This window comes from Leuciscus leuciscus (genome assembly GCF_965113295.1).
Source record: "Leuciscus leuciscus genome assembly, chromosome: 22".
Lineage (NCBI taxonomy): Eukaryota > Metazoa > Chordata > Actinopteri > Cypriniformes > Leuciscidae > Leuciscus > Leuciscus leuciscus.
In genome coordinates this window covers 21,126,083-21,138,198 of record NC_138746.1, presented here as the reverse complement: position 1 = coordinate 21,138,198, position 12,116 = coordinate 21,126,083, and the positions used below count along the sequence as shown (strand labels likewise).

General features: G+C 40.6%; 1 protein-coding gene across 4 annotated transcripts in view; it reads left to right on the top strand.

The window, feature by feature from the left end:
- pcnx1 (pecanex 1) overlaps window positions 1-12,116 on the top strand; it is a 34,088-nt gene that overhangs the window by 4,663 nt on the left and 17,309 nt on the right. For 2 of the 4 annotated variants that reach the window (XM_082154044.1, XM_082154043.1), the window contains exons 3-8: window positions 297-402; window positions 1,392-1,422; window positions 2,365-2,433; window positions 3,441-5,066; window positions 8,903-9,032; window positions 11,683-11,876. In XM_082154044.1, the coding sequence (XP_082010170.1) occupies window positions 297-402; window positions 1,392-1,422; window positions 2,365-2,433; window positions 3,441-5,066; window positions 8,903-9,032; window positions 11,683-11,876 (2,156 nt within the window). The remainder of the gene's footprint in view (window positions 1-296; window positions 403-1,391; window positions 1,423-2,364; window positions 2,434-3,440; window positions 5,067-8,902; window positions 9,033-11,682; window positions 11,877-12,116) is intronic. The other 2 variants (XM_082154046.1, XM_082154045.1) reach the window with 1 other exon arrangement.

Sequence of the window (12,116 nt, the reverse complement as noted above, 5' to 3'; positions counted from 1 at the left end):
ATTTTATTCTCTGTGGGGCCAATCAAAATAAACCTCCTAAAAATATTATTATAATCTCCCAAAAAATGAAGAGAGGGAGGGTGATCTCTGCCTAATGGGTGGCAGACATTAGATAGATGCTTGCAATGATCTCCTCTCTGCTGGCGCCTGTGCTGCTGTGCAAGTTTGATCATAAATGACATCGTTAACTCTCAAACCCTCAGGCTGTTCCTGTTAGTGTGTTGCTAGGTAACTAACCTTTTGTGTGTGTTTGTGTGTGCGTGTGCGTGTGTGTGTGTGTGTGTGTGTGTGTGCAGGGATCCAGGGGGTGGAATAGAGATGTCCGATTTTGCACGGGAGGAGACGCCACCGGTCGACTGCAGTTCACGGAACTCTTACGTAGGAATGGACTCCAGCCATCAGGTGCGTCTGTCTGTCTTTTTTATTCCGTGGCGGACACAAAGTTCCATAGGAATGGGATCCAGAAGGGGGCTTTGCTTTTTTTGCCTGGATTTCTTTTGTTTGTATTTTTAAGATTCAAAGATTTATTACCACTGCACATTGTTAGTACCACCACAGCCAAGCAAGTTTTTGGAGGGCACTAACAGCTGAGGACTACAGATGTTACCATGAATTGTAATGTAAACAGAACACTCTTTGCTTCAAAATAAGTTAAAGATGAGTCTGAAATAATTGCTTTGTGGTTATGAATAAGAATGAACACCCCTGCCATAGTTACCTTACATTTTTTTATATTATATTCCAGAAAATTTTTTTTTCTTTGTTTAGGGTCATTTATAATATACTTTTAATATGTATATTGAAACATAATACATTTAATATCATTTTAACAATGAGTATAAATAATATATATTATTAAGTAAAACTATAATTAATATATATTTTCATTTTTAAATAAAATATAAAAAATGTTATATATATTTATTTTTATTCATATACATTATATTTATAATATATATTAATATAAATAACATTTTTACAATATTCAATATTAAATATTACAAATTCCTAGTATTATTTACTTTTCTGCATATACTGCACAAATTTTGTAGTAAAATATGCGATTATTAGTTTTTGCTAAATGACGTTGTCCTGGTTTAGAGTCTGTGTCTGTTTCTGCTGTATAATTGGTGAAAGCTCAGGGGTGTTATGTTCTGGCTTATAGCACTGCTTGTCCCAGACTGTCTGTCTGTGTGTGTGTTTGGTCAGAATCTGTTGGTTGAATCGTGAAGTCATAGAGTAGAAACAAAGTCTAATTGGTTATGTTGTGATTAAATGACTGTGATGTGCATGTCTGCTAAATTAGTAACAGTGATGGGAAGTTAGAGACATCATGATCTCATGTAAATGACTCACCAGAGCTTGTTTCATCTCTCTCTCACTCCCAACAGATAACCCATGGAGGCTCAGTCACAACCAAACGTGAGACCTTTTTTTAAATCTCTTATAGTATTAGTATGTAGTTAAAAAAAAAAGTGAACCCAAAATTAAAAAACAATGTAATTTATTTATTTTTTTACTCGCCTTCATTTAAACCTGTATGACTTTCTTTGTTTTGTGGAACATATATATAGAAATGAAATTCACCTTATCATAAAAACCTGGTGCAACCTGCTTGCCCGTCCTTCGGATGAGACGTTAAACCGAGGTCCTGACTCTCTGTGGTCATTAAAAATCCCAGGATGTCCTTCGAAAAAGGGTAGGGGTGCAACCCCGGCATCCTGGCCAAATTTGCCCCTTGGCCTCTGTCCATCATGGCCTCCTAATCATCCCCATATACTGATTGGGTTCATCACTGTCTCCTCTCCACCAGTAAGCTGGTGTGTGGTGGGCGTTCTGGCGCAATATGGCTGCCGTCGCATCATCCAGGTAGATGCTGCACATTGGTGGTGGTCGAGGAGATTTCCCCCTTCCATGTAAAGCGCTTTGAGTACCCAGAAAAGCACTATATAAATGTAACGATATTTATTATATATTTATATATTATCAATCACACACCTCCAGAATGAACAAGGAAGACCAACTGACAGCAGCAGGAACATTACAGGGTGTTCTCAAGTGTTCAGTAGAAGTTGACTTTTTGAGTTGCTAAAAACTCAGAGGACAGTAGTGTCAACCAGGTTTACTATAGCTATAAATAGAAGTGTTCAGGATCAGAGAGAAGAGTTTTTCTGCAGACAGCAGCGATATGTCAGAAGACCTGCAGTACTGCGGGCCACGTCAGTGATGTGTTTGAATAAAGCTGCAAAGGTGAGAGAGGAGGAGGAAGAGAGGAGAGAGAGACAGAGAGAGAGGGCGGATACGTTAAGTTAATGAATAAGTTATAAAACTTGACCTTCTCTGTCTCTCTCTGTCTGTTTGCAGGGGCAGGTGTTGGAAAGGCTCCCGATGGCATTAGTTTGAGTTTGGCTCAGAGTTGCAGTCATGACCAAGGTGTGAATCTTAATTAACATCAGCTATAGTATAATGCAATGCAAATTAGTCTTTAGAAACTCTAAAAGTTCACTATTGATCTCACTTTAAGAATTCTGTCATTATTTACTCATCATGTCATTCTGAATCTGTATGAAGTTGTTTTTTTCCGTGGAACATCCACCAAAACTGTGCTTTTAAACGGATAGACTTCAACAAAATCTTATTGACTGCAGTTTTATTCAACTGTAAAGTGTTTCGTAAAAGTTGAAAACCTGTATTATATAGCTGAAATGATTACTGACATGAAAAAGGTTGTCTGTGTCTTTGGAAAACCAAAAGTTTGTGATCCGTACAAAAGCTTTTTGTGAATAATGAGATGACACAGAAAGGTTACATCAGCACTGCACTCTGAGCTCAGACTTTCTAAAGCATATAAGCTAAAGACCTTATGGACAGTGTGGTTTTTGGATAGTGTGCAGAATGGAGTGATAAATGAGCAGATGACTGTATCAGTTATTAACACTGCATCAGCACTCAGGAAAAAGTGTGTTTATTAGGGATGTCGATATGTCTCAGGGCTTGTTTTTAAATTTTGGACTACAATTCTGGTTCATCATTGATTTAATGATTGAAAATTATCTATTTGGGTATTTATTAACTTTGTCATATGGCCCACACTGCCTAACGGTGCATAAACATCGCAGCTGCAAAAATCAGCTCAGTGCTGCTCAAAACACTACAACACCTTCACATTGGGTTGTGTATGTAGCGAGTGCACAGATACCTTGTCAATTTAATAAACTTTTGTTATCCCAGACATCTATTCACAATAAAAGCGTCCAAACTGCAATATTTAATATAAATGTAACAACTGCAAAGCAAGCAAGTCATTGCGTTTTGATAACATAACATGCACTCATAAATCGTTCGCAGTAAGACCAGGATTGTCCATTAAAAATAGGGTAAATTTTAACTCCCACGTCTGTATAATTTACACACACTGTTAAATTTCTCTTTCCCTCTAGATTTGATGTCGGACCCAAAGATGTTCTGCCTTGTCTCCAATGACTCTTTTGCCTCCATGCAGCCTTCAACCTCATTGGCTCAAGACCTTTATGGCTCCACCCCCCACCCTTTCAGTCAGTCTCTGTCCTCTTGTGACACAGAAATTACTGCCCATCTTTCCACCCACTCACAGTCATTCCGCAAAGAGTCATCTCGACCTCGCGGATTGCCTCGCACCTCAAGTTCTGCAGGATCTGCTTTTCCAGATCCTTCTCTGCCCGAGTTCAGCCTGTACCCTCCACCCCGCCGGGGAGGACTGGACCCTGTCTGTGAAATGGAGGCCTCCAGGTCACAGAGGGCGACAGAGAGCTCTGAGCAGCCAGACTCTGGAACTCCCAGCACTTCAGTAACCGAATTCCACAGATATCATCCGAAGGAGTGCCGCAGGATATCACAGTCTGTCTCCCGAGAGGCAGGGGAAGGAGAGTGTGCTGGGGAAGGGGGATCTGGGCTGTACCAGTCAGAAGGTGTTCAGGGGGGTCGAGAAAGAACAGGTGGACGCAGTGCCGAAAGTTTGCGGAGTTTAAGCACACGCAGCAGCGGCTCCACTGAGAGCTACTGCAGTGGGACAGACCGGGATACCAACAGCACCCTGAGCAGCCTGCACAGTGAGCAGACCAGCTCCACACACGTAGAAAGCCTGCTGTCGCTGTCTGGGGATGAGAAGGTAAATGCGGGACACGCCGACCCGCGTAACTCTAATGTGGCCTCGGGGGAGGCTAATAAAAACCCCCATGCCAACGAACTTGCCACCAAATTGCCCACTGGTGATGCTCCCAAACCTGCAAACTCAGAGGGTCAACAGGGGGAGGGGACTTTGGAGATGGCGTCAAGGACTAGTGTAGATGTCTCTGCTGGTCTTTCCCACCAGCACCAGGAGGCGGAACCAGACAAAGTGCGATCCAAAACAGCCAATCTTGTTCACCGGGCTGCCTCCTCGTCTGCCGCCACCCGGAGTGGTCGGCGACGGAGCGGTAAGCAGCGTGCAAGTAGTTTTGACGCCAGCAGGCACCGGGAATACATTTGTGGACGTGGCATGGCAAAGCCTCGGTCGGCAGTGTTCATGAAAGGGGAGGAAGACTCCAGTGATCAGAGCGAACTTAGTTGTGCCTCCAGCCTACACTCCACCCACCAGCTCAGCACAGACTCCTCATCCAGCACACCCCACTCCTGCCCCTCTCCCGAGGATCGCCGCGGACCCTCGCTACTGGCCAAAATGCACGGAGTGCAAACTCACAGTCAGAGAGATAAGGAAAAGGAGCGAATAAAGGACAAGGAGAAGGGCAAACGCAGAGCTACGCGACGTACTCCGAGCACAGGCAGCGCCAAAACTCACGCCCGGGTCTTGAGCCTGGACAGCAGCACTACTGCTTGCCTTAATGACCCCCATCATTTGGGGGCACCAGCAAGTTCTAGACCCCTTACCACTTCCAAGTCGGACCTGGAGGCAAAAGAGGGGGAGGTTTTGGATGCGGCGTCCCTGCTGGGAAGGGCCTCTCAGCTTGAGTCAGTGACCCGTTCCAGAAACAGCCTGCCCTGCCCCATCTCCCTCAGTCACACACAAGACGCAACGACAGGATCACGGGGTGAGCACATAGTAATGCGATATTGCACATGCACTTACTAAAAATTTAAGTTCTGTCTTCATTTACTCACCGTCATGTTGTTCCAAATCCTCATGACTTTCTTCCATGACCTGCAAAATGAGAAGTTTAACACGATGTCCACACTGCTCTTTTCCACGTAATGAAAGTGAATGCTGAATATAAAAAGCAATATAATAAACTCAAACAATTTGACCCAGAAGCTTTGTGTCTGGAACGCAATGTAACAGAAGTAGTGACAGATCTTTTCTTTCATATTATGACATACATCCAAGTGAAACGGATTATAAAAAAAAAAAATAGGGTGGGGACTTTGTTTGTTCTATTAGTGGTTGTTGATTGGATGGAGGACGATTTGAATGCAAGCTTGCAGTTGATTGTAAGAAAGGGGCGGAGTTTAAGGGGCCTGAACGATTGGAGAAGTCCGGCATACATCATCAGAGAAAGTCGGGTTTTAAGTTTTTTTGAATAAAAATTTCAAGGTAAAAAAATTAAACATTCATGGATGAATCGTTCGCAGTAAGATCAAAAAGTTGCATTTAGTAAATAGGGTGAATTTCCATTTCATGCCAACTTTAAGTCGTTATTTACTTTCAAATCGAATTTATGTTTGCATATGTAAGGGATAATCCTCGGCTAGCTGTGCATTCACATTTTTAATGCATTTAATCCTCTGTGGAGTGCATTAAAATCGTTTAATGCACAGCTAGCCGTGGATTATCCCACTTCTACCACTGTAATTTGCCAGCATTGACAACTTGTTGTTTGCTGCTCAATATTTGAACGGAAGGGTAAAATTGACAGTTATTTTCGTCAGTTAAGGCTTGTTAGATCTATCTCTGAGAGAGAGAGAGATGAGAGAGAGAGAGAGAGAGAGAGATGAGATGAGATATGCGTACCTGTGTCTGTTCAGCGTCTCTCTATTAACAACAAAACTGAGAGTTTAATTACTTCAAAATAGTGATGTAACCCCCTTGGTGAGAAATATAATATAGAGATTCAGTAGCAAAGCTATTTTATTTCTAAAAGTCGCGTGACAGTATTGATAAGTTTATGTGCTCCTGTTTCTGTGTGTGCGCAGCACAGACTCAACTCTCTGTGTATGAGTGACGTGTGTGTATGTGTATGTGTGCTTCAATGAAAACAGTGCATTAATATAGAACGGTGATTGAACTGACTTGGATTTACCTGTGCATTAAACGCTTTTATTGCACTTCCAGCCAGAGTATTCAGACAGACCATGGTATAAAAAAATATTCCATGACAAGGATGTGGCATTGCAGATTTGACATAAATAATGTAGAGGGTCAGTAGTTTTTTAACTGATTGTGAAAAAACTGAAATTTGAAAATGCACGTTTTCAACTCAAATAAATGAAATTTTTAGTAAACAACGACATACATTTTTTTTTTGTTCCTCACACAAAGCTATTTGTCTTGAAATCTCCTGGTCACCATTCACTTTCATTGTCTGGCAAAGAACAGCGTGAACATTCCGCCTAACATTTCCTTTCGTGTTGTTTGATGCAAAGAAATCATACAAGTTTGAAACGAAATGAGGGTGAGTAAATGATGAATTTCCATTTTTTGGGAACTGTTTCTTTAAGTAGTGATTCTGAGGTCACTCTGAAGTGCTAGACATCTGAGGTCTGCAGCAGGTTAGAGCTCAGATGGATGTTTTTCAGCAGAATGTAGCCAATCAGATAACAAGCTTTGCCCTGAAGCTAGTATAGATGCTAATGCAGTGTGTTTTGCCAGTGCAGCTGTGACCCACAAACCCCTGCAGAATTACTGATGTGTTACTCTGACAGCCTGTTGAATCTATATCTGGGAGATCTGCAGGGTTTAGTCTCTCCTCTGGTCTACAGTGACCATTCAGTCGTTGTGCACCTTTTGCTTGTGTGAGAATGAATTGCGATATCAATGCTGTTTCAGTGATTATAAAACGTAATGGCCCCTGTTTACACCTTTATCTACTGCTGACCACTTGTGATCAGATGCTGTGTTTTTGTGTTTGGATAGTACAAGTGTAATATATTGAGGTGTGTGCGATGTTTAGATGTCTGTGTTATGATATCTTTTCTCCTGTGTTTGCACTAGTGCTTTGTGAGGGTTTGAAATTTTAGCTGTTTCTGATTCGCTTTGTTTATTTGTAACAGTAACTGGATCATGTTTGATGGAACATTGTCTAATGTTCTTCTTGGTCGTGCTTCTGTTGTCTTCTCTGTAGGCTTATTACTCACAAATTAGCTGGTCTGAACATAGAAAAAGCATTGTTCTAGAGAAAACCATTGTGCCTCTGTTTATAGCCTTTCTGATCCTGCGTGAGATTGTTTAGACTGTTTTATTGTAGTAATAAAGTTTTTCTTTCAGTGATGAATCATCAGATCAGGTCAAAGTTCATCAGCAGTGGGAGTGCTGCAGTTAAAGTCCATGTTTAGAAGAACTGCTCGCAAAGACGGTTTATAATGTTACAAAAGCAATGTGATTAACCATCTGGATGCAGAAAGATGACGAAGCAGTTTTAGTTATGTTTTTCACTGGCTGTTTGGTTGCAAACACATCATTACATTGAATTTTTATTCTTCTTCTTATAATCACATTTGTATTCCGGTTCCTAAAGATGTTTCTTCCAATATTGCCTTTTTTGACTGCATGTTCGTCAAAACTTTGAAAACATCACAATGATCACAGCATTTATTTCCATCAAGAGGTGCATACATTTTTGGTCAAGACCTTGTATTGACACTGCAAGAGTCAAGCACTCTGTAAAGTCTCCTCCAGCACATGAATTTAAGGTGCCAATTCATGTGTGAAAATGATTCTTCATGCTCCCAGTCCCACCCAACCATTTTTTCACAATTTGAGCCTGATGAATCTTGACATTGTAATTTTTTTTGGCCGGGCAGTGTAGATTGTGTATGTATGTGTATATGTATAGTGTGTGGTAATCGAGAATGAATGGGGGAAAGTCACATGAGAGGAGGCAATGCCTCCATCATGCTATGATTGGATATGATTGGTTCGTGTGATAAATCCTACCTCTTGTTTTTGTGCGTGTTCTCCTCTGCCTGAATGAAGATAGTGAAGCCGCTAATGGGAAGACTAATTAAAAAAGTAAACAAACAACTCCGGCCATTTCACCGCTTTGTTGCGTCAAAATCAAACTTGAAATGGGCTGAAAACATGACTGGGGGGGATTTTAGTGAGCAATCAGCTGGGTGAAATTAAAGGTACATCTTTGTGTCTGTGACCAGTGTGTACAAGCTTGATGAATCCTGAAAATAAAAATAAAAAGAACAGCTGAACATTAGTTCACAAATAATATACATTGTTTGAATTGTTACTGCCTTTAGTTATTATTGGAATAAATGTAAAAATGCGTAAAAACACTAACTTCATGAAATGAATACTTGGTTTTAATAAATAGTACATAGTTATTGCCAAAAATACAGGCTAAAATAGAATTGTGTTTGGTCTCTCTTTTTTATGTAATGTTTATTTAAACGGGAAAATGAAGTGTAACGGACTTATAATTATATTATATATATATATATATATATATATATATCACATACTACTTTATAAATAAACTCCTTAGGGCTAACTCAATTTGTTTTGCATTAAATATGACATGGGTAAGCATCAGGCTCTTTATATTTTGCATTGGTGTGTTTGATGATTCTTATGTCTACACTTGTCTTCCAAGAGTGCAGCTTGTGCTTGTATGCAGCATTGCATGCTGCTAGTTCAGTGAAAGCTTATTTTTGGTGGCTCCCCTATTGATGGACTCCCTCCTGCCTTTCTCTTTTACGGCAGCCCCAGGGAACGACGACACAGTCACATTTCGCCGAGAGCGTAGTACGTTTCGTCGGCAAGCAGTGCGTAGACGGCACAACGCAGGAAGTAACTCCACACCCCCCGCCTCTCTCATCGGATCCCCGCTCAGGTACGACTCGCCGGGGACTGATCGGCCAATTGCAGAACAACAGCTTTGACTCACCTGTTCTGATGTTCACGTCATCATTCTCCTTCCTCGTTTACTTACACAACTTTAACTGTCATTTCCACGCTTCTCTGGGGCACTGCATGACATTTAATGCTGAGTTTGCTTGCTTCCCTCTTCTTACCACTTTACAGACTTTTAACCCTTCCTCAGAGTACCAATGTGCTGGTACCGGAAGCCAACGTTCTTGCATGTTGCCTTTCCATACACTTCATGTCTTAATTTTGTTCTTGCATGAGTTCTTTTTATTTTTTTCCCCAGTGTCTATTTTTTGCGGCCTTTTGGGGGTTTGCTATCCTGTTCTGATAAACCACGTCACCACGTGAAGTCGTCTAACTTCACCCCCACTGTCACACACATACACATGCTGCTTCTGGAGTCTCTAATACTGTATCCTGGAGAGTAACGGTCACTGTGCCCTTCTCTCACATGCTAAATCTGTCCATAACCCCCAGACACAGCCATCCTTGCCATTATAGATGCCATCATGGCTTCAGACGGAGAGAGAGTGTTTGAGTGCTTTGTCTCATCGTCAGGCCTGAGGCATGTCTGTCTCTCTTGAAGGATCATGATGAGAGCAAAAACCGTGTGGGGTTTTACTTTTATAAACTTAAACCAAACCACATCCATTCACAAACATTAAAAAGGTTTGGGTCAGTAAGATTTTTAAAGGGTTAGTTCTCCCAAAAAATGTAAGAAGATATTTTAAAGAATGTCGGTAACCAGACAGTTGATGGGCCCCATTGTCTTGCGTAGTATTTTTTTACCAATATTCTTCCAAATATCTTCTTTTGTGTTCAGCAGAAGAAATAAATTTGGAACGACTTTAGTAAATGATCATTTTTGGGTGAACTATCGCTTTAAATTGATCAAAAGTGACAGTAAAGACTTTTACATTGTGACAATATATTTCAAATGCTGTTATTTTTATCTTTTTAACTCGATCAAAGAATCCTGAAAAATTGTATCACGGTTTCCACAAAAATATGAAGTAGCACAACTGATTTCAGATATAATGTGTCTTGACCATCAAATCAGCATATTAGAATGATCATGTGACTCTGAAGACTGGAGTAATGATGCTGAACCATCACAGGAATAAATTACATTTTAAAATAGTATATTAAAATATAAAACAGTTATTTTAAATTGTAATAAAACTTAACAATATAACCTTTTACTGTATTTTTGATCTTTGAAAGAGACTTCTTTCAAGAACATCTTACCGACCCCAATCTTTTGAACGATGGTGTTTGTGATTTGAATTCTGGTTGAAATGGATTTTCAGAAATGTTTCAGTCTGAATGTTCAATTCAGAATATTTGTTTGAGAAGTGTTATATATGGTCAGATCCGATTTCAAATATATATATTTTTCAGGATGTATGACTGTAATGTCATACACAATGCACAGTAGAGTGTCTTTGTCTGAAATCCCTCATTTACAGTCACGTGGCGTTTACTATTGACCAGTGAATGATCAAGCAAGTGTACGTTACAGACACATCATCCTCATGAATGTGTGTTATTAAACACAGTGATGCCTCTAATGCTTATGACGCACTGATGAGTTCAGCAGTTTTCCAATTTTCCGTCATCTCTTTCCAAAATGACAGTCAGCAACTCTCTTATGCCACTTGTTTTGCTGGGGCTTTTGTGGCAGCCAATGTAGAAATTAGGAATGTGCAAAACAACATTTTTAAATGGTTGCATCAGTTGAATGGTCAACTAATCAACAACAAATAAACGTATATGATTTTGTCACTTTCAAAATATAGACTTCTCTGTAGTCATCTCTAATAATTAGATTAAAAAAAACATATTGGATTTTTGTGCAGTGTGAACAAAGGCATCTATTTCCCCTTTCTCTCTGTTTTTACCTAGTAATGTTCTGTTTGCACACACACACACACACACACACACACACACACACACACACACACACACACACACACACAAACCTCAAAATCTCTCTTGCTTTTTCTGGTGGTGAAATCGGAATACTCATCCTCTTCTCTTCCCGTTCAGCACTCCTCTCATTTTACACTTCCTGTCAGCTCCCATAACACCTCCAGAGCCCTCATTCTACCGTCTCTCACTACCATCTGCCTGTTTTTCTCTATAAATGTGACCTTGCACTTTCTTCCAGCATCTTGTTCTGTTTTTGTCTCCCTTATCTTTTAAATACACTAACACGCACACACTAAAACTCTCACTCTAGGGACTTGAAAATTCAAATGACTTAACACTTTTTTCACCTTCCAAAACATTCAGTGTCTCATTTTGGGAAGTTGACACAATTGAGTCTAAGTTTTTTTTTATTGAATATTTTGATTTTGATTTATTTCAGCTTTTTCAATCACCAAAAAACACTTTAATAGTTTTAGTTAACTATTAGTAGTTAACAATAACAACACTGGACACAATGCACTGAAAGAACAGTGTGCAACATAGTCAACCGCAATGAACTCAGGTTCTCCCTGAGTACTCGGTTGACTTTGTCGAGTGCACAAAGTGACCAAAATGTCCATCCCTGTGTCACACATGCGCAGTCTCTTACTCATCACGAATCATGCATATTTCTACTCCTCCAGTCTGCAGGAGGCTCTGAGTCAGGTATCTCAAGCTTCAGGGTCACAGGTCAGAGGTCAGCCATCCCGCACGCCGTCTCAGGTGACGGTATTGAGCACTAGCGCCTCCCTGCTGGTCAGGAATGGAAGTGCGCAGCTGGAGGGCTGTCCGGATAAGGCGTCCACTGTGGGCGTGACCAGTCTGCAGGATGACTTTGGTATGCACCGTAAAACTGCCTGCTGTCTGTCACATCATCTTGTCATCCGTCACACCTGCCTGTTAAATTTGCATCCCGTGTGTCTCACACATGCATGCTGTCTGTCACACCAAGTACTATTTGTCAGATCTGCATGCTGTTTCTTATCATGTCTGTTAATTCCATTTGCATGTCATTCCCTGGAATCAATATTCAGTCAGTGTGCATCTGTAGCAGGTTTTCGTCAGATTGACAGGTTGT